General features: G+C 43.5%; 1 protein-coding gene across 5 annotated transcripts in view; it reads left to right on the forward strand.

The window, feature by feature from the left end:
* The window catches only part of abcf3 (ATP-binding cassette, sub-family F (GCN20), member 3), a 125,189-nt gene that overhangs the window by 66,069 nt on the left and 31,155 nt on the right, over window positions 1-27,965 (forward strand). For all 5 annotated transcript variants that reach the window (XM_078204235.1, XM_078204236.1, XM_078204249.1 and 2 more), the window contains 5 exons: window positions 5,754-5,834; window positions 15,281-15,340; window positions 16,805-16,861; window positions 22,239-22,261; window positions 25,072-25,127. In XM_078204235.1, the coding sequence (XP_078060361.1) occupies window positions 5,754-5,834; window positions 15,281-15,340; window positions 16,805-16,861; window positions 22,239-22,261; window positions 25,072-25,127 (277 nt within the window). The remainder of the gene's footprint in view (window positions 1-5,753; window positions 5,835-15,280; window positions 15,341-16,804; window positions 16,862-22,238; window positions 22,262-25,071; window positions 25,128-27,965) is intronic.

The following is a 27,965-nucleotide window of genomic DNA, read 5'->3' on the forward strand; positions in this document are numbered from 1 at the left end:
GAATTTGATTTGATTTATTATTGTCAGATGTATACAGTGAAAAGTATTGTTTCTTGCGCGCTATACAGACAGAGCATACCTTTCATAGAAAAGGAAACGAGAGACTGCAGAATGTAGTATCACAGTCATGGCTAGGGTGTAAAGAAAGATCAACTTAATACGAGGTAAGTCCATTCAAAGTCTAATGACAGCAGGGAAGAAGCTGTTCTTGAGCCAGTTGGTACATGACCTCAGACTTTTGTATCTTTTCCCCGAAAGAAGAAGGTGGAAGAGAAAATGTCCGGGGTGCGTGGGGTCCTGAATTATATCGGCTGCTTTTCTGAGGCTGTGGGAAGTGTAGACAGAGTCAATGGATGGTAGGCTGGTTTGCGTGATGGATTGGGCTACATTCATGACCTTTTGTAGTTCCTTGTGGTCTTGGGCACAGCAGGAGCCATACCAAGCTGTGATACAACCAGAAAGAATACTTTCTATGGTGCACCGATAAATGTTGGTGAGAGACGTAGGTGACATGCCAAATTTCCTTAGTCTTCTGAGAAAGTAGAGGCGTTGGTGAGCTTTCTTAACTATAGTGTCGACACGAGGGTGCTGTCTTTGGATGAGGTGCGAAACCGTGTTTCATGTCCATCTTTTTGTCCATCAACAGAAATCAACGTTTGGATCCATCTCCTTGGGTGGACATAAAAGATCTGACGTTACTATAAGAAAAGTATGGTATTTCTCCCCAGTAGAAGCATCGAATACAAAAGCAAGAAAGTTGAGATAAAGCTTTATAAAAGGAGGTGGCGATGGCCTAGTGGTATTATCGCTAGACTATTAATCCAGAAATTTAGTTTATGTTCTGGGGATCCTTTGGATCCAGTCCAAAGATGTGCAGGTTAGGTTGATTGGCCATGCTAAAATTGCCCCTTAGTGTCCTGGGATGCATGGATTAGCGGGTAAAGATGTAGGGATATGGGGGTAGGGCCTGGGTGGGATTGTGGTCGGTGCAGACTCGATGGGCCGAATGGCCTCTTTCTGTACTGTAGGGTTTCTATGATTTCTATGATTTCTTTCTATGATCCAGGTTTGAATCCCACCAAAGCTGATGGTGAAATTTGAATTCAATTTAAAACAAAATCTGGAATTAGCATTCTACTGATGACCGTGAAACCATTGTCAATTGGTTCACTAAATGTCCTTTAGGGAAGAAATCTGCTGTCCTTACCTGGTCTGGCCTATGTTGACTCCAACTCTCAGCTGCCCTTGGGCAGCTAGGGATGAGCAGTAAATGTTGGTCATGCAGTGACATCCATGTCGCGCAAATGAATTTAAAAAAAACACTGGTTTGGCTTCAACAATAGTATTGTGTTATTGGGGAGGTGGTGATGTAGTTGTAATGTCACTTGACTAGTAATTCAGGGGTCTAGGCTAAGTATTGGGGACATAAGTTCAAATCCCTCCATGGCAGCTGGTGGAATTTAAATTCAATTAGTTAATGAATTAATAAATCCAGGAATAGAAAACTATGTCACAATAATGGACATGAAACCATCATCCGTTATTGTAAAAATCCATTGGTTCACTAATGTCCCTTGGGGAAGGAGATCATCCATCCCTAACTGGTCTGGCCTACAGGACTTTTAGCCGTCCTCTGAAATGGCCTCACAAGCTATTCAGTTTTACCAAGCCATTAGCATTGTGTGTGTATCTGCACTAAATGGATTACACTGGTTCAAGAAAGTGACACACAACTTTCTGAAGGCAATTAGGGATGGGCCTTCCCAGCGACACCTGAATACCACAAAATAATAAATAATATACAAAATATCTGGGCGCCACACTCTAGGAAGGTTGTATGGCATTTGACAGTGTACAGAAAATATTCATGAGGATGATTCCAGGGATGAGGGACTTTTGTTACAAGGCTAGACTGGCGAAGCTGGGTTGTTCTTAGAGAGGGAAAGATTAAGAGGAATGGTAGAGGTGCTCAAAATCATGAAGGGTCTGGACAGAGTAGATAGAGAGAAACTATCCGCATTGCCAGAAGGATGAAGTACAAGAGGTTACCAATTTATTGGTAAAAGAAACAATAGCAACATGAGGGAGAACGTTTTGTAACGCAGGGAATGTTTTGGATCTGGAATACATCGCCCGAGAGTAGTGGAGGCAGATTCAATCTTGGCTTTCGAAAGATAATCGGGTAAACATCTGAAGACAAATAATTTGTAGAAAGGGATGACAGAGAGATAGCATGGACACAGTAGGCCGAATGTCCTACACAAAAACAGAAAATGCTGGAAAATCTCGGCAGGTCTGACAGCATCTGTGGGGAGAGAATAGAGCCAACGTTTCGAGTCCAGATGACACTTGGTCAGAGAGGGCCGAATATCCTGCTGTGCAGGAACCACTTTACAATTCTGTGACCTGGCCATTATTTATTAGGAGACTATGCTTGTTCGAGTTGGACTTTAATTGGGTGAAAGTTCATGTGGAGCATAAATGTGTGCATAGGCTTCTACTATGCTGTAGACTCTGTAATGCTACGTGATCAGAACTCTGCAGTGAAGTCTTCTGACACTGGATGACTGCTATGTCCAAGAAAAGTCTGATTAAAACAAAAAAGAGAGTGATCAATGTAACCTGGTTTACTGGTTATATCTCACTCACTGGACCATAATTTGAGCTGTAAACAGGTTAATTAAGCTCTAAGTGTATTAGTCAACAGTAACATCATTGCACTAGATTTACAATAGTTACAGATGTAACTCTGGAAGATGGAAAGCTGCATCTGCTGCAGTGAACTTCAGTTAGCAAAAGCATTTCACCCAATCGTTCCTGTCTGCCAACTGTTTTATATCAATGATAAATTAATCACTGCTATAGCATCCTGTTCTAAAGGGATATGAAATGCTTTACTCCTGATTTGATCAGTACTTTTCAACTCTATCTCAATACCTGGATGAGAAGAGCTCCATCAGATTAAGGACTGCCTTGGTTTCTTTATTGGTCCATTGAATAATATTGAATAGAACATAGAACAGTACAGCACAGAACAGGCCCTTCGGCCCACGATGTTGTGCCGAGCTTTATCTGAAACCAAGATCAAGCTATCCCACTCCCTATCATCCTGGTGTGCTCCATGTGCCCATCCAATAACCGCTTAAATATTCCTAAAGTGTCTGACTCCACTATCACTGCAGGCAGTCCATTCCACACCCCAACCACTCTCTGCGTAAAGAACCTACCTCTGTTATCCTTCCTATATCTCCCACCACGAACCCTATAGTTATGCCCCCTTGTAATAGGTCCATCCACCCGAGGAAATAGTCTTTGAACGTTCACTCTATCTATCCCCTTCATCATTTTATAAACCTCTATTAAGTCTCCCCTCAGCCTCCTCCGCTCCAGAGAGAACAGCCCTAGCTCCCTCAACCTTTCCTCATAAGACCTACCCTCCAAACCAGACAGCATCCTGGTAAATCTCCTCTGCACTCTTTCCAGCGCTTCCACATCCTTCTTATAGTGAGGTGACCAGAACTGCACACAATATTCCAAATGCGGTCTCACCAAGGTCCTGTACAGTTGCAGCATAACCCCACGGCTCTTAAACTCCAACCCCCGTTAATAAAAGCTAACACACTATAGGCCTTCTTCACAGCTCTATCCACTTGAGTGGCAACCTTTAGAGATCTGTGGATCTGGACCCCAAGATCTCTCTGTTCCTCCACAGTCTTCAGAACCCTACCTTTGACCCTGAAATCCACATTTAAATTAGTCCTACAAAAATGAATCACCTCACATTTATCAGGGTTAAACTCCATTTGCCATTTTTCAGCCCAGCTTTGCATCCTATCTATGTCTCCTTGCAGCCTACAACAGCCCTCCACCTCATCCACTACTCCACCAATCTTGGTGTCATCAGCAAATTTACTGATCCACCCTTCAGCCCCCTCCTCTAAGTCATTAATAAAAATCACAAAGAGCAGAGGACCAAGCACTGATCCCTGTGGCACTCCGCTAGCAACCTGCCTCCAATCCGACAATTTTCCATCCACCACCACCCTCTGTCTTCGATCAGACAGCCAGTTACCTATCCAATCGGCCAACTTTCCCTCTATCCCACACCTCCTCTCTTTCATCATAAGCCGACCATGGGGGACCTTATCAAACGCCTTACTAAAATCCATGTATATGACATCAACTGCCCTACCTTCATCAGCACACTTAGTTACCTCCTCAAAAAATTCAATCAAATTTGTGAGGCACGACTTGCCCTTCACCAATCCGTGCTGACTATCCCGGATTAATCTGCATCTTTCTAAATGGTCGTAAATCCCATCCCTAAGGACCTTTTCCATCAATTTACTAACCACCGAAGTAAGACTAACCGGTCTATAATTAACAGGGTCATTTCTATTCCCTTTCTTAAACAGAGGAACAACATTCGCCATTCTCCAGTCCTCTGGCACTATCCCCGTGGACAGCGAGGACCCAAAGATCAAAGCCAAAGGCTCTGCAATCTCATCCCTTGCCTCCCAAAGAATCCTAGGATATATTTCATCAGGCCCAGGGGACTTATCGACCTTCAGTTTATTCAAAACTGCCAGTACATCCTCCCTCCGAACATCTATTTCTTCCAGCCCATTAGCCTGTAACACCTTCTCTTCCTCAAAAACATGGCCCCTCTCCTTGGTGAACACTGAAGAAAAGTATTCATTCATCACCTCGCCTATCTCTACTGACTCCATACACAAGTTCCCACTACTGTCCTTGACCGGCCCTAACCTCACCCTGGTCATTCCTTTATTCCTCACATAAGAGTAAAAATCGTTGGGGTTAGAATGTGGGATTAGAAAGTACCTGGGTGTCATCAGGCTGGCATGGACATGATGGGCTGTATGGCCACTTCCTGTGGTATAAATGGCCTCCTTTTGTGCTGAAAATGGCCTCCTTCTGTGTTAAGGCTCTTCTGAAGCTGTGGTGAGCTTTGTAGAACTTGGTACTTTGCCCAGTTTTGCAAACTTCAGAGAAACTTCATGAATTGTAGGAAGCTATTGCAAATAGAAGAATCCCAGCTTCCCAGTTAGTTGGCAGTATGCAGTTTCAAAATGCAGAACAGAAAATCCAAAATTTGAACTCCAGTTGGGTTTTGTTGGGTGCTAGTACTGACGTAAATGCCACCTGGGCAAGGGAAGAACACACTAGCTTGGGCTTACTGCTGCAATGACTCCCTAGTTATATATTCATTCTTGGATGTGAGCATCACTGGCTAGGCCAGCATTTATTGGTAGTGAGCTGCTGCCTTGAACTGCTGCATTGTATAAGGTACAGGTACATCCACAGAGCTGTTAGAAGGAGAACTGCAGGATTTTGACCCGGCAGTGGTGAAGGAATGGAGATACAGTTCCAAGTTGTGATGCTGTTTGGTTTGAAGCTAATTAGTATGTGATAGTGTTGCCCTTTTTTTTCTAGGTAGTAGAAGTAGTTGGTTTGGAAGGTGCTGTCCTGATGAGAGCATGTGGTGTGATGATCAGATGAGGGTGGGAGTGGGCTTGACTTTGAAGTGCCTACCAATGCTTTTAGGTATGAAGCATAGTCATTAAACTGAAGCATTTAGGGTATTTAGTGCGCCACATACTGTGTTGCAGTGTAAGTTCTAGTGGAGAGAAATGGGTAAAGAAAAAGACATACATCACATTTGAGCACATCAGTGACATCAACACCAACCTGCAAGCTGTAAATATAACTGTTATTGTGACTTTCTCTTCTAGGAGTGATGGTACAGAGAGCGGCAGACTAACTGAAATTTATGCAAAGTTGGAGGAGATCGAGGCAGACAAGGCTCCAGCCAGGTGCGTTTCCAATTAATCCTTTGCAAATACTTTGTTTCACAGCTTGGGAAGTACGAGTAATGTATCAGGGCACACTGCAGGTGAAGGAATGTTTCTGCCAAGGGAGCAGTAAGAACATCAGTGACCTGTGACTTTGAAAGATGTAAAAATCAATCAAAGAGTCAGTTGAGAAGTGTGTCTGTGTGTGTCTGTGTCTGTCTGTGTGTGCATATGCGTACATGTGTGTTAGATGATAAATGAGAATGGGATGGGAATTAATTGATCCCCATCCTGCCTGGGCACCCTCCTCAAGTCAGGTAGCCTACTGACACGTGAAGAATCAAGACTATTTGTGACTCCAGGATTTGGCACCTTTGCTTGATAGGTGAAGGAGCAAATGAGAAGGTGTGGTGGAACATTGAACAGGACAAGGCCAAGAGCCTTTTGTGCCATTCAATCAGATTATAGCTGAAATGTACCTCATAACTGCATTTATTCGCTTTATTTCCATATCAATTGATACCCTTACTCCAAAAATATATCAAAACCTCAAGCTCTATTGTTCCTCAGCTTTTTTTGTGCATGAATCGCAAAAAGTTGGTTTGCAGGTGCAGCAGGTAATTAAGAAGGCAAATGGAATTTTCTCCTTCATTGCTGGAGGGATGGAGTTTAATCACAGGGAGGTTATGTTGCAGCTGTATCAGGTGCTGGTGAGGCCACAACTGGAGTACTGTGTATAGTTTTGGTCTCCTTACTTGAGAAAGGATATACTGGCACTGGAGGGGGTGCAGAGGAGATTCACTAGGTTGATTCCGGAGTTGAGAGGATTGGCTTATGGGGAGGGACTGAGTAGACTGGGGCTATACTCATTGGAATTCAGAAGAATGAGAGGGGATCTTATAGAAACAGATAAGATTATGAAGGGAATATATAAGATAGAAGCAGGGAAGCTGTTTCCACTGGCGGATGAAACTAGAGCTAGGGGCATAGCCTCAAAATAAGGGGAAGCAGATTTAGGACTGAGTTGAGGAGGAACTTCTTCACACAAAGGGTTGTGAATCTGTGGAATTCCCTGCCCAGTGAAGCAGTTGAGGCTACCTCATTGAATGTTTTTAAGGCAAGGATAGATAAGTTTTTGAACAGTAAAGGAATTAAAGGTTATGGTGAGCGGGCGGGTAAGTGGAGCTGAGTCCACAAAAAGATCAGCCATGATCTTATTGAATGGTGGAGCAGACTCGAGGGGCCAGATGGCTGACTCCTGCTCCTATTCTTAAGTTTTCAAGGGAAACCTGCCATTACCGTTTATGTGGATAAAATGCTTCCTGATTTTGCCTCCTAAATGGCCTAAGTTTAAAATTATTTCCCCGCCATCTTTATTTCCCCTATCAAAAGAACCAGTTTCTCTGTATCTACACCAACAAATCCATTTAATGTTTTAGACACCTTGATTATGTCACCCTTCATCCTTCTCAACTCGAGAGAACAAGGCAAGTTAATGCAGCATGTAACTAGAATTGAACCCCTTCAATACAAGTTCAATTGGATCTGTGCTGCATCATCTCCACATCAAAGTATCTTTCCTGAGCTTGGTGCTCAGAACTGAACACCAGATAGGGTTCTATCAAGGGCTTTCTATAACTGCTGCATAATTACCCACCAATTAGTGGGAAGAGTGTAGAGGGACACATTTGCAAAGAAATTACGGAGAGTTGCAAAAATTATAAACAACTTATAAAGGGCGACATCCAAATATAGACTGGGATAGTACTTGTGAAGAGGGCAGAAGGGTATGAGAGCTCCTAGAGTGAGGCCAGGAAACTTTTCTTTAGTATTTTTCCATTCCAATGGGGAAGGAGGCATTGTAAGAAGTCTCACAACACCAGGTTAAAGTCCAACAGGTTTATTTGGTAGCAAATACCATAAGCTTTCGGAGCAATGCTCCTTCGTCAGATGGAGTGGTCTCTGGCGAAGGAGCATTGCTCCGAAAGCTTATGGTATTTGCTACCAAATAAACCTGTTGGACTTTAACCTGGTGTTGTGAGACTTCTTACTGTGCTTACCCCAGTCCAACGCCAGCATCTCCACATCATGACTACCAAGGAGGCATTGCCAGAGGTAGTTCTTGGAAATGAGGTGGACCAAATGGGGCAAGTGTCAGTCAGAGAATGTCTAGGGAACAGTGATCATTGTATCATATATTTTAGCTTGATTATGGGAAAGGACAATAGACAATCCAGAGTAAGAACAATTCACTGAGGGAGAGCCATCATCAATGGGGTAAGAGTGGACCTGGACCGAATACATCGGAATCAAAGGTTGGCAGGAAAAACAATAGCTGATCAATGGGCTACCTTCAAAGAGATGATGATTCGGGCACAGTCAAGGTATATTCCCCTGATGGGGCAAGATGGGGAAACAAATCTAGAGCTCCCTGGGTGATAGAAGAGGAGATGAAGAGAAAGTGTGCTCCTGACAGGTGTCTGATCGAAAATACGGTTGAAACCAGCTGAATATGGAAGGTTCACAGAAGAGGTGAAGAAGTAAAGAGGGAGTATGAAAAGAGACTGACAGCCAACATAAAAGGAATCACAAAGTCTTCAATAGGTCCATAAATAGTAAAAATAATGATTAAATGCCTCCCAAAACTCTGGTACTCTCTACCACACAATAGTGTGGAGGCCAAGTCGCATTTAAGTAAGTAGAACATAGAATAGTACAGCACAGAACAGGCCCTTCGGCCCACGATGTTGTGCCGAGCTTTATCTGAAACCAAGATCACAAGTAGTAGATAGATTTCTCGACTTGAAAGGCGTCGAGGGGTATGGGAAGCTATGGCGTTGAGATAGAGGATCGGCCATGTTCACATTGAATGGCAGAGCAGACTCGATGGGCTGAATGGCCTACTCCTATTTTCCATGTTCCTGAAAATCCAAGGATACAATGTCCTTCGTCTCCCATCCATCAATTCTATTAGTAGTATCCTCAAAAATACTCCAATAGGATCATCAAACATGATTTCCCATTCATAAACGCATGATATTGGAATAGTGTAGATTAGAGGGGCTTTAGATTGGTTCCACTGGTCGGCGCAACATCGAGGACTGAAGGGCCTGTACTGCGTTGTTATGTTCTATGTTGGCTCTGCCCAATTGGATCATTATTATTCAAGTGCCCATTTGCCAGATTCTTTCGAATAGATTCCTGCATTTTCCCTACTACTGATGTAAGGTTAAAATGTCTGTAGTTCCCTGTATTCTCTCTCCCTTCTCGGTCTGTGCGGAGTTTGCACATTCTCCCCGTGTCTGCGTGGGTTTCCTCTGGGTGCTCCAGTTTCCTCCCACAGTCCGAAAGACGTGTTGGTTAGGTGCTTTGACCATGATAAAACCTCCCTCAGTGTACCCTAACAGGTACTGGAGTGTGGCGACTCAGATTTTCACAGTAATTTCATTGCATTGTTAATGTAAGCCTACTTAAACACTAATAAATAAACTAAACTTAAATAGTGGGGTGACATATGGTACCTTCCAGTCTGCAGGAATAAATGCCGAAAATATACAATTTTGCAAGATGATTACCAATGCTTCCACTATCTCCATAACTAACTCTTTCAATGTTTGGCATGTAGATCATCAGGTCCTGGGACTTATCAATCTTGAGACATGAATGTCTCTAATACAACCTTTTTAAATTTCTGATAATTCATTCTCCCTAGTCACTTTGACCTCTAATTCTGGAAGATTTATTGGATCCTACTCAGTGTAGATACAAAGTAATCATTTAGCTTCTCTGCCATTTCTCTGTGCCCCATTATAAAGCCTCTTGACTCTGCCTGTAATGGAACCACATTTATCTTAGCCAAGCTCCCTTCAAATATCTAGGGAAACTTTTACAGTCCATTTTTATGTTTTTTGCCAGCTTACATTCATGTTCACCAGTTTCCTGGTTCTCCTTTGCTGTACTCTCAAATCCTCCCAACCCTCAGGTTTGCAATTATTTCTGGCAATTTGAGAGCCGTTTCTTTTAAACTTGTACAATCTTTCGCTTCCTTTGTTCGCCATGGTAGACTGATTTCTTGGGGTTCTGTGCCTTAAAGAAATGTATAGTTGCTGTAAACTAATCATTCCTTAAAGACTATCCATTGCTTATGCACAGTCAGACCTTGTAATGTATTTTCCCAATCCACCTCAGCCAATTTACCCCTCATATCCTCATGATTTCCTTTGTTCTTATTTGCACCCTGCCTTTGGATTGAACTCTCTCATTTTCAAGCATAGTGTAAAGTTCCATCATGTTATTGTCACTTCCCTAAAGATTCTTTTACAACAAAACTATCGATGAGCCCTTTCTTGTTTTATGATACGAGACCTAAAATAGTCTGTTCTCAGTCGGTTCCTCAACATACTGCTCTAGGAAGCTATCCCTAACACACTCAAGAAACTTGTCCTCCATAGCATTACTGCTCATTAGGTTTAACTAGTCTATATGCAGATTGAAGTCACCCATGATTACTGTATTACTCACATAGAACATAGAACATAGAACAGTACAGCACAGAACAGGCCCTTCGGCCCACGATGTTGTGCCGACCTTCATCTGAAACCAAGATCAAGCTATCCCACTCCCTACCATCCTGGTGTGCTCCATGTGCCTATCCAATAACCGCTTAAATGTTCCTAAAGTGTCTGACTCCACTATCACTGCAGGCAGTCCATTCCACACCCCAACCACTCTCTGCGTGAAGAACCTACCTCTGATATCCTTCCTATATCTCCCACCATGAACCCTATAGTTATGCCCCCTTGTAATAGCTCCATCCACCCGAGGAAATAGTCTTTGAACGTTCACTCGATCTATCCCCTTCATCATTTTATAAACCTCTATTAAGTCTCCCCTCAATCTCCTCCGCTCCAGAGAGAACAGCCCCAGCTCCCTCAACCTTTCCTCATAAGACCGACACTCCAAACCAGGCAGCATCCTGGTAAATCTCCTCTGCACTCTCTCCAGCGCTTCCACATCCTTCTTATAGTGAGGTGACCAGAACTGCACGCAATATTCCAAATGCGGTCTCACCAAGGTCCTGTACAGTTGCAGCATAACCCCACGGCTCTTAAACTCCAACCCCCTGTTAATAAAAGCTAACACACTATATGCCTTCTTCACAGCTCTATCCACTTGAGTGGCAACCTTTAGAGATCTGTGGATATGGACCCCAAGATATCTCTGTTCCTCCACAGTCTTCAGAACCCTACCTTTGACCCTGTAATCCACATTTAAATTTGTCCGACCAAAATGAATCACCTCACATTTATCAGGGTTAAACTCCATTTGCCATTTTTCAGCCCAGCTTTGCATCCTATCTATGTCGCTTTGCAGCCTACAACACCCCTCCACCTCATCCACTACTCCACCAATCTTGGTGTCATCAGCAAATTTACTGATCCACCCTTCAGCCCCCTCCTCTAAGTCATTAATAAAAATCACAAAGAGCAGAGGACCAAGCACCGATCCCTGCGGCACTCCGCTAGCAACCTGCCTCCAGTCCGAAAATTTTCCATCCACCACCACCCTCTGTCTTCGATCAGATAGCCAGTTACCTATCCAATCGGCCAACTTTCCCTCTATCCCACACCTCCTTACTTTCATCATAAGCCGACCATGGGGGACCTTATCAAACGCCTTACTAAAATCCATGTATATGACATCAACCGCCCTACCTTCATCAACACACCTAGTTACCTCCTCAAAAAATTCTATCAAATTTGTGAGGCACGATTTGCCCTTCACAAATCCGTGCTGACTATCCCGGATTAATCCGCATCTTTCTAAATGGTCGTAAATCCCATCCCTAAGGACCTTTTCCATCAATTTACCAACCACCGAAGTCAGACTAACCGGTCTATAATTAACAGGGTCATTTCTATTCCCTTTCTTAAACAGAGGAACAACATTTGCCACTCTCCAGTCCTCTGGCACCATCCCCGTGGACAGCGAGGACCCAAAGATCAAAGCCAAAGGCTCTGCAATCTCATCCCTCGCCTCCCAAAGAATCCTAGGATACATTTAATCAGGCCCAGGGGACTTATCGACCTTCAGTTTATTCAAAACTGCCAATACATCCTCCCTCCGAACATCTATTTCCTCCAGCCTATTCGCCTGTAACACCTTCTCTTCCTGAAAAACATGGCCCCTCTCCTTGGTGAACACTGAAGAAAAGTATTCATTCATCACCTCGCCTATCTCTACTGATTCCATACACAAGTTCCCACCACTGTCCTTGACCGGCCCTAACCTCACCCTGGTCATTCTTTTATTCCTCACATAAGAGTAAAAAGCCTTGGGGTTTTCCTTGATCCGACCCGCCAAGGACTTCTCATGTCCCCTCCTAGCTCTCCTCAGCCCCTTTTTCAGCTCATTCCTTGCTAACTTGTAACCCTCAATCGAGCCATCTGAACCTTGTTTCCTCATCCCTACATAAGCTTCCCTCTTCCTTTTCACAAGACATTCCACCTCTTTTGTGAACCACGGTTCCCTCACTCGGCCATTTCCTCCCTGCCTGACAGGGACATACCTATCAAGGACACCCAGTATTTGTTCCTTGAAAAAGTTCCACTTTTCATCAGTGCCTTTCCCTGACAGTTTCTGTTCCCATCTTATGCCCCCTAATTCTTGCCTAATCGCATCATAATTACCTCTCCCCCAATTGTAAGCCTTGCCCTGCCGTCCGGCCCTATCCCTCTCCATTGCAATAACAAAAGACACAGAATTGTGGTCACTATCTCCAAAGTTCTCTCCCACAACCAAATCTAACACTTGGCCCGGTTCATTTCCCAGTACCAAATCCAATGTGGCCTCACCCCTTGTCGGCCTATCCACATATTGTGTCAGGAAACCCTCCTGCACACACTGCACAAAAAGTGCCCCATCCAAACTATTTGACCTACAAAGGTTCCAATCAATATTTGGAAAGTTAAAGTCCCCCATGACAACTACCCTGTGACCCCCACACGTATCCATAATCTGCTTAGCAATTTCCTCCTCCACATCTCTATTACTATTTGGGGGCCTATAGTAAACTCCTAACAATGTGACCGCTCCTTTCCTGTTTCTAACTGCAGCCCATATTACCTCAGTGTGCATATCCCCCTCAAAGTGCTTTTCCGCAGCCGTTAAACTATCCTTGATTAACAATGCTACTCCTCCACCTCTTTTACCAGCTTCCCTACACTTACTGAAACATCTATACCCCGGAACGTCCAACAACCATTCCTGTCCTTGTTCTACCCACGTCTCCGTAATGGCCACAACATCGTAGTCCCAAGTACCAATCCACGCCCCAAGTTCATCTTGTTCCGGATGCTCCTTGCATTGAAGTAGACACACTTCAACCCACCTTCCTGTCTACCGGTACCCACCCTTGACCTTGATACCTTCCCCAATACCTCACCACCCTCAACACTGACTTCCGGACTACAACTCCTTTTCCCACTCCCCTGACAAATTAGTTTAAATCCCCCTGAAGAGCCGTAGCAAATTTCCCTCCCAGGATATTGGTGCCCCTCTGGTTCAGGTGCACCCCGTCCTGTTTGTAGAGGTCCCACCTTCCCCAGAACGTGTTCCAATTATCCACGTATCTGAAACCCTCCCTCCTGCACCATCCCTGCAACCACATGTTTAACTGCACTCTCTCCCTGTTCCTCAACTCGCTATCACGTGGCACCGGTAGCGTACCAGAGATGACCACATGTTTTGTCTTTGCTCTCAGCTTCCAGCCCAGCTCCCGAAATTCCTGTTTTAAATCCCCGTCCCCTCTCCTACCTATGTCGTTGGTACCAATGTGTACCACGACTTGTGACTGTTTCCCCTCCCCCTTAAGAATCCGGAAAACACAGTCCGAGACGTCACGGACCCTGGCATCCGGTAGGCAACAAACCATCCTCGAGTCTCTTTTGCTGCCACAGAACCTCCTATCTATCCCTCTAACTAACGAGTCCCCAATAACTATTGCCCTCCCGCTCTCCTCCTTACCCTCCTGAGCCACAGGGACGGACTCAGTGCCGGAGATCCTCTCACTGCGGCTCACCACTGGTATGTCGTCCCCCTCAACCGTATCCAAAGCGGAATACTTATTGCTAAGGGGAACGACCACAGGGGATCCCTGCACCGACTGCTTCTTCCCAGTCCCTCTCACCGTCACCCATCTATTTTCATTCCGCGGAGTAACTGTATCCCTGAAGCTTCTGTCTATGGCCATCTCTGCATCCCTAATGATCCTAAGTTCCTCCAACTCCAGCTCCAGTTCCCTTACACGGTTTTGGAGGAGCTGCAGATGGATGCACTTCTCACAGGTATAATCAGCAGGGACACTGACGTCGTCCCTCACCTCGAACAGAGTGCTTTTCTAATCTGATTAATGTGTTCAGCTAAACTTACATGCTTCTCTTTGAACATGAGCAGGCAATTCTGATGTTCTGCATGAGCTTTTGCCCAAAGAGAGAGACGTTGTGCTACCTTCTAAAGAAAGAAAGGCTTGCATTTATATAGCATCTTTCAAACTTTCAGATTATCCCAAATGCTTTACATTTTTTGAAGAGCAGTCTCTGTTGTAATGGAGGAAATACAATAACCAATTTGCACACCAGCAAACTCCCACCATCATGACCAGGTTATTTGTTTTACATGTGTTGATTGAGGGATAAATATTAGCCAGGACATTGGGGAGAACTTCCCTGTTCATCTCAAAATAATGCCATAGGTTCTTCCTGAGAGAGCAAACGTATCATCCAAAATGCAGCACCTCCTACAGTGTGGCACTCCCTTGGTACTGTACTGTAAGTGTCGGCCTGGATTGTGTTCAAATTTCTGAAGTGGCACTGGAACCCTCACTTGACTCAAAAAGTGGGAGTGCCACCCACCGATCCATAGCTAACATTCCTAATTATCTAAACTCCAGCTTAAAGAATGGCCATTTTGGTGAAGTATGGGGAAGTATGTTGGCAGCATTAATGTTGTTTGTTCTGATGTCAATACCAATGTATCTTTGTAAAATTGGTAGTTTTGCAACTGATCTGCAGATGTGACTTCCGTTCTACTCATGATAGTGATTTATATTTCAGCAAAACTTTCTGAGAGGTCTGTATAATCCTGGAGCAATCAGATTTTTCAGGGCAAAATGTTAACACAGCTCAGTATTCAATGTAATTGAGAATGCTGGAAATATTTAGGGATTCTTATGATAACTTGGCTGTTTGGATTGCAATGTGTGGAGAGTTGACCTTGCAAAATTGTTTTGCTCTAAACCATAGAACATAGATAATTATATCTCCCTTCGCCACCTTCCTCCCCCAATGAAATTCTCAGGACGTGTTTGTGTGTCTCATGCGTTCCCCTGCTTTCACCTCTCGCTCACTTTCATTCCAATACAAAAATTTATATTTGTCTGAATTGATGGGATCTTTCTCTGTTTTTAGAGCCTCGGTTATTCTGGCTGGTTTGGGGTTCAGCTCCAAGATGCAACAACAGATGACCAGGTGAGATGCTGCACATAAAGAGCTTCTTTTGAGTCAGCTGCTGATTTAGTATTTGTTGTAATATTGTGCAAACAGTATAGTTTAAGTGAGAACAGACATCGCAAGGCTGTATAAGGAGCAGAATCAATGCTGGTCTCGGTTAATTATTGCCTGTTTCAATCTCTGATGCAACCTCTTCCCTGTTTTGTTAATGCTTACAGCAATTCGGTAGCAGTCATTTCCACAATGTAAAAAGAAAGATTTACATTTCTGTAACCCCTTTCATCACCTCAAGGATGTCCTAAAGTAATTTATAATTCACAAAGTACCTTTGAATTGTAATCGCTTGTGATGTGCTGACAGAATGCAAGAGATTCAAATTTTGATACCACTCAGTCACAGCAAACTTTTTTTGGCTCATAACTTTTAACTGTAAGTTGCAGCCTACAAACTGTTATCATTTATCATGGGTTAGGTTACTGGACAGAGTTTTGCATATTGTGTGCATCTTGTTGAACTTCTTTAGCAAGATTGATGTTAGGTTCCAGCCAATGTTGAATGCACCCACACAAGCTAGGTGCCACCTTGTCTTCTAATTCTGTACTGTTCCTTAAAATTCCTTCCCCAGTTTTCTTGAGATAATATTATCACCCAGTGGATCGAATCACCCTTTTCCACATAGGGTCCTTTGCTCTGGTCAGACACTCTAATGTAGACATTCCATTCCTCCTTGTCCCGCTGAACATCTTGCAGAGGCATCCTTTTTTCAGGCTTCTCTCCATTTGTCACCAAGTTACCCAACTCTGTGCACAGTTTAGCAATTTGTCAGAAACAGTGGCAGTGGCCACTCCAGTTTCCGATTTTAAACAATGATGAGCACTTTTATAATTGTATTCAAAATTTTGAGGAAAAGTAATTCTTCTTGTATTGCATGGCATTGATTTTGCATTAATTACTTTATTTAGCTTGTACATTTTAGCTTGTACTTACATGTGTTGCAGAAGTACCCATAAGTACCCGTGATTGGAAATAGCTTAAAGACAAAGCTCTTTCCATCCCCTCACTGTCAGTCACCCGTTGTTACATTTATTAAATTAATTGATTGGGAATTACTATTATCTGTAAAAGATCAATGTGACTGACACTTCTCTGAGACCACTGTCCTGTTTGGCAGTAAGGTCTGTTCAAACATGCATTTTAAATTTTAAAATTACTCAAACTATTACATTTCTAAACTAACTGAAGTTTTTGAACCTCTAAAGACAGAGTCCTTTCCTTACAACAGTATATCAGCAAATTAATCAGTGTTAGGTAATAATCCATGCTCTTGGAGTAGGAAATGTTAAATTTCTCTCTCTCCAAAGTTCCTTCAAGTATTTAAGTAAGTTTCATTTCACTTGTGCAGTCCTGGCCTTTTTAATTATCTTGAAGTTATTGTTAAATTTCTTTTGAAGTCCCAATATGAACTTGGTGTTTATTTTTCAGGGAGTTCTCTGGAGGTTGGAGGATGAGGCTGGCTTTGGCCAGGGCGCTGTTTGCCAAGTAAGTAACTGATTTATCATGGTCCCCAGTTTGTGTTTGTTTTAAAACCAAGAGAGCCAACTAGCTTGAATATATCAAGCACTGAGCTTTGAAAGGAAGGCAGATAAATTCAGTTAAGGTACAGACGAGCCTTGATCTCATTTGAGTGGCTGAATGGTCTACTCTGTTCCTGTGTTATCCTTAACCTCGCTTCAATTGAGAAGAATTTTGAATTCATTTTCTTATGTCCAAATTTGTTTATGAAATCAGCAAAAGTTTGATCTTGGGAATGAGTTCAAAGAGGAAAGCTTTCCAGATACACTATAGAGTGAGCAGTATCCAAGCTGCAAATGCTAAAACATAGAACCGTGCAACAAAGGAAAAGGCTATTCGGCCCATCGTTTCTTTGTCAGATCTTTTGAAGAGCCATCCATCAGTCCGTTGCCAAGCTCATTCCCCATATTCTTACCATTTTTCCTCCAAATATTTGTCCAATTGCTTTTAGAAAACCACAATGGAATCTGTAGCCACCGTCTTCCTATCGGGCAGTGCTTTCCACTCGTATAATAATGTTTTTCCTTATGTTACCCAGGTTCTTTTGCCAATGATTTAGAATCTGGTTGCTCTGGTAATCAATCCTTCAGCTACTAGAAGTTATTTCTCTATATTTGCTTGACCTAAGCCTTTCATGATTTTAAACACTTCTGCTCTAAAGAGAACAATGTGTTTTTCCAGTCTATCCCTGCAATAATAATCCCTCACTCTTGGACCCATTCTGTACCATTTTTAAGGTCCCTCCCTTTCCTAAAGTGTAATGCCTAGAATTGAACACCATACTCCAGCTAGAGCCAGTTATTGTTTTCTATAGGTTTAGCCCAATCCTTGGCTTTTTTACTCGGAGTATAGACCTTTATAAAACCTAAGGTCTTATCTGTTATTAACACTCTGTTAACCTATCCTGCCACCTTCAAAGGTTTGTGCATAAATACCTCCAGGTTTCCCTCTCTTGACCCCCTTTAAAATGATATAATTTGGTTTATATTGTCTCTCCTTTTGCTTCCTTTCAGAATGCATCACCTGACACTTTTTTTTGCATGGAGTTTCATCTACAATGTGACTGCCCATTCCTCATTGTGTTTACTACACCACAGCGGCACGGTGGTTAACACTGCTGCCTCACAGCGCCAGGGACCTGGTTTGATTCCTGGCTTGGGTCACTGTTTGTGCGGAGTTTGTGCAATGTTCTATCCTCAAGTCTACTTCATTAATGTATTATAAGAACATTATTCAAATACTGAACCTTGAGGAACATTGCTGGATGGATACCTCACTCCAGCCCAAAGCACAGCCATTTATCACCATTCTCTGGCTTCTATAAGCGTTATCCATACCACAGGATCTTTTATTTCAATGCAAGAATGCTTTCTATGGTGCATCTGTAAAGGTTGGTGAGAGTCGTAGCTGACATGCCAAATTTCCGCACCAGTTCATTCCTGTACTCTGTCTCGTCATTGTTTGAGATTGTTTCAGAGTGGGACTTTGAAACCAAAATCTTGCAACTCTGAGGAAAGAGTGCTACTAACTGAGTGACAGCTGACGCACGAGGTCTGATATGCCTGAAGGAGTATCAAATTAGGCCACATGGGTTGAACTGAGAAACAAAAAAAGGGGAAATCGCATTGTTGAGAATATACTATAGGCCCCAAACAGTCAGAGGGAGATTGAGGGGTAGTAATAGTGGAAGAGTTCAGCTACTTTAATATTAACTGGGATAAAAGCAGGATCTAAAGGTGCAACATTCTTAGAATGCATTCAGGAGAACCTTTTAATCAGCACATAGCAAGCCCAAAGGAAGGAGTAGTTCTGGACAATGAAACTGGCCAGGTAGCGGGGGATTCACTGGGAAAGACTGTTAATAATAGTGCACATAATCAAGTTAAATTTAGCATCAATGTGGGAGCTGATAAAGACAGACCAACAGTAAACATTGAAAGGCCAATTTTACTCGATGTGATTTGGCAAAAGTGGGCAGGAAACAGCCACTTAATGTTAATGATGTTTCTGAGCAGTGCAAGGCATTTCGAGAGGAAACCGGTATCTGCACCTACAAAGGGTGAGATTCACAAATCTGAACTCCTCCTCTATATCAAGGCCCATACAGTGTAAGATGAGGAATAAAAAAGCTAGCTTATATTAGAGATTATATGAGCCTGTATTTCTGGCCCCTGGGGCCTGTTTTACTGTTGAGAAGAGTGTGGCCAATGTGATTGGGGCCTTGATTCCCCTTTCCTGTCTACACCCTATACCGTTTGACTCTCCTGTCAATCATGAATCCACCAAACTCGGTGTTAAAAATATTCAAATGACCCTGCCTCCACTGCTCTCAGGAAGAGAATGCCTTCCTCATTTTAATTTTCTGCTTATCTTTGTGTCACCAGCAAATTTAGCAACTATGCATTTGATCCCTTCACCCAGTTCATTTGTGTAAATGGAGGTCCCAGCACTGGTCCCAGTGGCACTTTGCTAGTTAAAGCTTGCCAACCTGAAAATTACCCATTTCTCCCTACTCTCTGCTTTGGGTTAGCTCTACTTGTTTGGTGATCACTCACTAACGAGTATGATTGTCCACCTAAAAACACTGTTATTGGTCATGGGTTCTGCGTGACAAATGAGCCCAATCATAGAGCTGCATCTTTAACCGCACACTTGCTGGGTATTTCTGGGAGGTGGGTTCAGTCCTCACTGCGATTCCTTTCTCAGGGTCCTTTCCCAGGCCTCTTGCTGTTGGGTGGAATTGTGCCCAAAAGCCCTGACCTTATTCAAGAGTCTATCTAGACTCCCAGTTACCACGGCTCACAAACAACCTCAGTGAAACTGAAACCATTTTATCTAAACTCTCAAATATATAACCTATCTATATATTCAATTTAAACATTATACATTGTTCATAACAGTAGCAACTTTGATGTGGACTTTTAGCAAAGCTTTTGATAAGGTCCCACATTCCTGACAGGTCAAAACAGTTAAAGTTCAGTCCAGAACATTCTAAAGATGTGCAGGCTAGGTGGGTAAGTCATGTAAATGTGCGGGGTTGCAGGGATAGGGCCGGTGGGGTAGGCTTGGGTAAGATGCTCTTTTGGGGAATCAGTATTGACTAAATGGGCTGAATGGCTGCCTTCTGCACTGTAGGGATTCTATAGTTAAAGATCATGAAATCCAATTGGCAAATTGGATCCAAAATTGGCTCAGTGGCAGGAAGCAAAGGGTCATGGGTGCTGTCTAACTTAGAATCAAGACTAAACACTTAGACTGAATAAGTCCATCTGCAGCTCACTACCTGAAAGGGTAGAAACCCACATTGCTTTTAAAGGCTACTTGGATATGAGCTTGAGGTACTCTAATTTACAGGGCGACAGATCAAAAACTGGAAGGTGAGATTAGACTGGAAAATCTCCTAATGGCTTGCGCAAACACAATGGACAAAATGGCTTCATGCTGTGTTGTATATTTTCTATGTTTCTATGTTAAGTTGTACAAAATTCCAGTTAAACACTGTTAGGATTCATACTTTTCCTTTATTCTTTCATGGGATGTGGGTGTCACTGGCTAGGCCAGCATTGAGTGGCTTGCCACATCAGTTCAGAGAGTAGTTGAAAGTCAACCACGTTACTGTGGTCTGGAGTTGATAGTTACACGTTCACCATTACTGAGACTATGATGCGCTTCTCAAACACGAGGCCGGATGCTCGGTAAATGAAAGGCTTTTATTTACTGTAATGAAGCAGCCAGTAATTATATACACTATCCCAGACTGAAGGAGTCCCGGCCAGAGCAGGAACTTTTATACCTCTCCCAGGAGGCGGAGCCCGACTGGGATGTACCACAACACTACAGTACAAAGATGTAACAACCCCACCCTAACCCCAACAGCAACAAGTAGCACAACCCAACAGTAACATATGTACATCCTTGTAGTACTGGCCAGACCCTGGCTCAGTACTATCCAGTGGGGACCAACGATGGTTCACCACAGACTAGCTTTCAATTCCACATTTATTGATTGAATTTAAATTTCACCGGCTGCCGTGGTGGGATATGAAAACATGTCCCCAGGCCACTGGATTACTACACCAGTGATTTTACCACAACCCCACCATCTCACTCCAGTTACATTCGTGTACGGGTTATATTGATGGACCGAACCTAGAATGGTAAATTCAAGTCTCTCAGAAGGTAGTTTGTGAATTTGAATCCAGCTCACTAATGTCCTTTCAGGAAGGAATCCAGCCTTTCTTACCAGATTTAGTTTCAATGTGATTCCAATCCCACACAGGGTGTGGCTCAAGACTGAGAAAACACAAATGGACACTGTTGAGGAAGGAAAACCAACCTTGTTTCTCCTGCTTAGTTATTAACAGTAGGAGTATAGTGCTGAATTAGATCTGCAGTGGATATACAAGCACATGGATTAGGAGAAGGACTGGCCATTCGGCCCCTTGAGCCTATTCTATCCTTCAACTCAATCTTGGCTGATTATCGACTTTAACAGCACTTTTTTGTGCTATCCCCAGATTCTCATTATCATTAGTATCTAGAAATCTATTGTTCTCTGTGCTGAACATATTCAAGCTTCTACAGCTGTCTAGGGTAGGTAATTCCAAAGATTCACTACCCTCTGAGTGAAGAAATCCCTTCTCATCTCAGCTCTAAATGGTTTTCCCTTATTCTGAAATTATTTCACCTGTTTCTGGAGTCCCCAGCCCGGGGAAACTTCCTTTCTGGATCTACCCTTTCCAGCCATTTGCATCTTGCCAATGTCAAAATGACCCATTTTAAACTTACTCTGTTTTCTTTTAGCTAACTAATCCTCTATTCTTGCTAATATATTTCCCCCAACAGCATGAGCTCTTACATTGTGTCGTAACCTTACCTTACTAAGTGCTTTCTTGAAATCCAAGTACAGCACATTTACAGGTTCCTCTTTATCCATGTTACTTGTTACTTCCTCAAAGCTCTCCATTGAGCCAGCCGTATAACAGGGCCTCTCGCAGTGGAACGTACTTTGAGCTCTGTGCTACTGGACGACATGTGAAATAACACGATCTTGGATCTTTGTGAAGCGACATCATATATTTTACTAGTTCACTCAATACCTCAAACTCACTCTTGCCTTTTTTTTTTGTTTTGTGCTTTTGCTCACAATCCTCTTCAGTGTCTAAAGGTGCTGAATCTGGGGGTTTTGTCAGTCCCAGGGTATTAGAGAGCTGTAGCTCCTCTGCTGGTTGTTTGGATTAAAATTTGGGCCCAACCTTCACAGGAGTGAGCAATTTGAACTTCATTTGAATAATTGACTGATGATTGTGAATTCTTATATTTTCTCTCTCTTCTTCTCTTTCAGGCCTGATCTTCTATTACTAGATGGTAAGTTGACTGTAATGGTATTAGTGTATCAGGAGTGCTACAATACACTTGTAATGAATTGGATTAAGTGCTATTGGCCTTATGTAGTTAGTGGTGGATGACCTTAACAGTTGGTCTATTTCACCAAAATGTGAAGTAGAAGTGGCTTAAAATCTTAGTACCGAGAAAAACTACCTCATGGGTCTAAAGGCACATTCATTTAAGCTACCATAATGGTAGAACACATGGTTGTATCTGTAGTCCTCGTACTCATTCAGCCCTTCATTCTACTTGTGCTGGTAAAAGGCCAGGTCATGCACACCTCACCCCAAACCCGAAAAGAAGCTACAGCTTCTCTTTTTATTGGACATCTCCTGAGGTGCCACATTGGAGTTGCTGAACTGGACAGCACTGTGAACGGAATGGTGATGTTATGGATGGTGAGCACTGCCCAGCAGGGTGGTTGCACTAGGCAGCAGTAGATACTAATAGCTTCCTTCCGTTGCTTACTTGTACAAACCATCCCAGCTACCAAGGAATAAAGGAGTGAATCGCGCAGTTTCCAAACACCTGACATTTATTGGCCAGCCCTGATTGCTGAGACATTATTTGCAGTAGTTTGACACACTGTGTAACTTGTTACACCATTTCAGAGGGCAGTCAAGCACATTGGTATGAGACTGGAATCACTCAGACTGGGTAATGTCAGCAGGTTTCCTTCCGAAATGTAGACAGTCAAAAAATGTAACTTCTAGGACAGGACCTGACACTCATAACTAGTAAGAAGTTTAACAACACCAGGTTAAAGTCCAACAGATTTATTTGGTAGCAAAAGCCACGAGCTTTCGGAGCCTTAAGCCCCTTCTTCAGGTGAGTGGGAATTCTGTTCACAAACAGGGCATATAAAGACACAAACTCAATTTACAGAATAATGGTTGGAATGCGAATACATACAGCCAAGAAGATCGCGCATGTCGACACAGACATCAAGTTTCTAATTAGTCCATCATTAAAGAGGAAATAGCAGAGCACCTGGATAAGAATGGTTCGGTCAAGCAGATGCAGCATGGATTCATGAAGGGAAAGTCGTGTTTGATGAATTTACTGGATTTTTATGAAGATGTGACTAGTGCGGTTGACAGAGGGGAACCAGTGGATGTGGTGTTTTTAGATTTCCAAAAGGCATCCGATAAGGTGCCTCACAAAAGGTTGCTGCAGAAGATTGGGGTACACGGAGTTGGGGGTAAGGTGTTGGCGTGGATTGGGGATTGGCTATCTAACAGGAAGCAGAGAGTTGGAATAAATGGGTGCTTTTCTGGTTGGCAGGTGGTGACTAGTGGCGTGCTGCAGGGATCGGTGCTGGGGCCTCAACTGTTTACCATTTACATAGATGATCTGGAGGAGGGGACTGAGTGTAGGGTATCAAAGTTTGCTGATGACACGAAGATGAGCGGGAAAGCGAATTGCGTGGAGGATGCGGAAAGTCTGCAGAGAGATTTGGATAGGCTGGGTGAGGATCTGGCAGATGGAATATAACGTTAGCAAATGTGAGGTTATCCACTTCGGAAGAAATAATAGTAAATTGGAATATTATTTAAAAGGAGAAAAATTACATCATGCTACTGTGCAGAGGGACCTGGGGGTCCTTGTGCACGAATCTCAAAAACTCAGTTTGCAGGTGCAGCAGGTGATCAAAAAGGCGAATGGAATGTTGGCCTTTATCGCGAGGGGGATAGAATATAAAAGCAGGGAATTCTTGCTGCAACTATACAAGGCACTGGTGAGGCCGCAACTGGAGCACTGTGTGCAGTTTTGGTCCCCTTATTTGTGAAAGGATATATTGGCCTTGGAGGGAGTGCAGAGAAGGTTCACCAGGTTGATACCGGAGATGAGGGGTGTAGCTTATGAGGAGAGATTGAACAGATTGGGTCTGTACTCGTTGGAGTTTAGAGGCTGAGGGGTGATCTTATAGAGACATATAAGATAATGAAGGGGCTGGATAGGGTAGAGGTAGAGAGATTCTTTCCACTTAGAAGGGAAACCAGAACTAGAGGGCACAGCCTCAAAATAAGTGGGGGTCGGTTCAGAACAGAGTTGAGGGGTAACTTCTCTCTCAGAGGGTAGTGAATCTCTGGAATTCTCTGCCCATTGAAGTGGTGGAGGCAACCTCGTTGAATATGTTTAAATCACGGATAGATAGATTTCTGATCAATAAGGGAATTAAGGGATATGGGGAGCAGGCGGGTAAGTGGAACTGATTCGCCTCATATCAGCCATGATCTTGTTGAATGGCGGGGCAGGCCCGAGGGGCTAGATGGCCTACTCCTGCTCCTATTTCTTATGTTCTTACGAAGAACACTGTGAAGCACAGTGGTTAGCATTGCTGCTTCACAGCTCGAGGGACCCGGCTTGGGTCACTGTCTGTGTGGAGTTTGCACATTCTCCTCGTGTTTGCGTGGGTTTCCTCCGGGTGCTCCGGTTTCCTCCCACAGTCCAGTTGTGCGGGTTAGGTTGATTGGCCATGTTAAAATTGCCCTTAGTGTCCTGAAATGCGTAGGTTAGAGGGATTAGTGGGTAAATATGTAAGGATATGGGGGTAGAGCTGGGTGGGATTGTGGTCAGTGCAGACCCGATGGGCCGAATGGCCTCTTTCTGTGCTGTTGGGTTTCTATGTTTCTAAATGAACTGGATGTGAATATATTTGGCCGAGAGATATTGTTTGTATGCCATCTGCAAGCCCTGAGTAATCTTGTACTGTTAACTTTGTTTTATTTGTGAAATACTTCAGTGATGCCAATAAACTTCACCTAAATCACTTCTCGTGTTCTTAGAACCTACAAACATGTTGGACGTGCGAGCCATCCTGTGGCTGGAAAATTACCTACAGGTGAGTCCTTGCTCTGTCCCAGGATTGAAAGCTACTCTGTTCTTCCAAGCCCTCCGGCACTGAGTATACTGTGTTGAAAATAAAACGTTGCATTCTTTATGATTCAGAATTACAGCAGTTGTATCTTGCTGTTGAATTTCCCTGCAGTTTTCAAAATATGTTGTAGACATCCACCCACCACCTCTCCAAATAAAGTTTATTTAGCATAGAATGTGGGAGGCCAGCCAAGAGTCTTGGAATAGTCGGGTCCAAAGGATAACAGTGGCCGAGGTGAAGGTTTCAGCAGCAGATGAGCTGATTTGATGAGAAGTTGGATGATGTAACAGAGGTCGAAATAGGCAGACGTAATGAAGGTGCAGATTTGGTGGTCGGAATCTCAACTTGAGGTCAAATATTAACACCAAGGTTATGAAGAGTCTAGTTCAGCCTTACAGACTGAGAGAGTCGATGACTAGGAAACAGTTTGTGGCAGGCGCCAGGACAGTGGCTTTGGTCTTGCTGATACTTAGTTGGAAGAAAGATCACTGGATATCGGGCAAGCAGCTTGGCAAGTTAGAGATGATGGGCGTTGGTTGAGGAAGATGGTGGTGAGTTAGAGCTGAATGTCATCAGCGTGCATGTGAAAAGTAATACCATGCATTCAAATGATTTAAGTGCAGCATGTCGATTGGGATAAAGGAGGGAGTTGAGCGTTGGTGTTTGGGAAGCCTCGAAGGTAAGATTTCTTCACCCAAAGAGTGGTGAGCCTGTGGAATTCATTACCACAGGAAGTAGTTGATGCCAAAATATTGAATGCATTCAAGAGGCGGTTGGATATAGCACTTGGGGGCGAATGGGATCAAAAGCAGGGTTAGGCTACTGAGTTGGATGATCTGCCATGATTGTATTGAATGGCAGAGCAGGCTCGAAGGGCCAAATGGCCTCCTCCTGCTCCTATCTTCTCTGTTTCTATCTAATGGTGGAGGAGCAAAAAAAGAAACGATTCTGGCTGATTCCCTGGCTAGGACTGAGTAGAAAAGAATGGGAACAGATGAGAGTAGTCCACCCAGTGGATGACAGTAGAGAGGCGTTAGAAGAGGATGGTATGTTCAACTGTGTCAAAGATTGCAGATGAGAAAGGCAGAGAGGGGATACCCTTTCTGACTGTGATAAGAGGAGCCTTCTGACTGTTGCTGGGGCAAAAGTCTAATCGTCAGAATTCCAAGTTAGGGTTCCTGACTAACGAAACCAAGCATGCCGAATGCCGCCGCCTTCACCACTCTGTTCTCCTGTGACTCCACTTTCAAGGAGCTATGAACATGTACTCCTGGATCTCTTTGTTCTATAATTCTCCCCAATGCCCTACCATTAACTGAGTAAGTCCTGCCCTGGTTCGATCTACCAAAATGCATCACCACGCATTTGTCTAAATTAAACACCATCTGCCAGTCATCAGCCCACTGGTCCAATTGATCAAGATCCCATTGCAATCCCAGATAACCTTCTTCACTGTCCACTATGCCACCAATCTTGGTGTCATCTGCAAACATACGAACCATGCCTCCTATATTCTCATCCAAATCATTAATATAAATGACAAATAACAGTGGACCCAGCACTGATCCCTGAGGCACACCACTGGTCACAGGCCTCCAGTTTGAAAAACAACCCTCTACAACCACCCTCTGGCTTCTGTCATCAAGACAATTTTGTATCCATTTAGATACCTCGCCCTGGATCCCGTGAGATTTAACCTTGTGTAACAACCTACCTTGCGGTACTTGTCAAATATTTTGCTAAAGTCCGTGTAGACAACATCGACTGCACTGCCCTCATCAGCCTCTTGGTTACCCCTTCAAAATACTCAATCAAATTTGTGAGACATGATTTTCCACTCTCAAAGCCATGCTGACTGTCCCTAATCAGTCCTTGCATCTCTAAATGCCTATAGATCCTGTCTCTCAAAATACCTTCTAACAGCTTACCCACTACAGACGTCAGGATCACCAGTCTGTAGTTCCCAGGCTTTTCCCTGCAGCCCTTAAACAAAGGCAGAACAGTTGCTGGCTGTCGATGATTCAAATATCTGTGCTAGGGGACCTGCAATTTCCTCCCGAGCCTCCCATAATGTCCCGGTGATTTATCTACCTTGATGCACTTTAGGACTTCCAGCACCCCCACCTCTGTAAAATGCACGCTCCTCAAGACATCACTATTTCCCCAAGTTCCCTAATATCCATGCTTTTCTCGACAGTAAATACCGATGAGAAATATTCATTTAGGATCTCACCCATTTCTTGTGGATCTGCACATAGATGACCTTGTTGATTCTTAAGAGGTCCTACTCTCTTCCTGGTTACTCTCTTGCCCTTTATATATTTGTAGAAGCTCTTTGGATTCTCCTTTGCCTTATCTGCCAAAGCATTCTCAAGTCCCCTTTTTGCCCTCCTGATTTCTCTCTTAACTCTACTCCTACATCCCCTATACTCTTCAAGGGATTCACTTGATCCCAGCTGCCTATGCATGTCATATGCCTCTGTCTTTTTGACCAGGGTCTTAATATCCCGATCATCCAGGATTCCCTACTTCTACCAGCCTTGCCCTTCACTCTAAAAGAAATGTGCTTACCTGAACCCTGGTTAACACACTTTTGAAAGCCTCCCACTTACTAGATGTCCCTTTGCCTTCCCACAGACTCCCCCAATCAACTTTTGAAAGTTCCTGTCTGATACCATCAAAATTGGCCTTAGCCCAATTTAGGATTTTAGCTTTTGAGCCAGATTATCATTCTCCATAGCTATCTTAAACTAATAGAATTATGGTCACTGGTCCCAAAGTGATCCCTCACTAACACTTCTG

This window comes from Mustelus asterias, chromosome 3, assembly GCF_964213995.1.
Source record: "Mustelus asterias chromosome 3, sMusAst1.hap1.1, whole genome shotgun sequence".
In the NCBI taxonomy this organism is placed as follows: domain Eukaryota; kingdom Metazoa; phylum Chordata; class Chondrichthyes; order Carcharhiniformes; family Triakidae; genus Mustelus; species Mustelus asterias.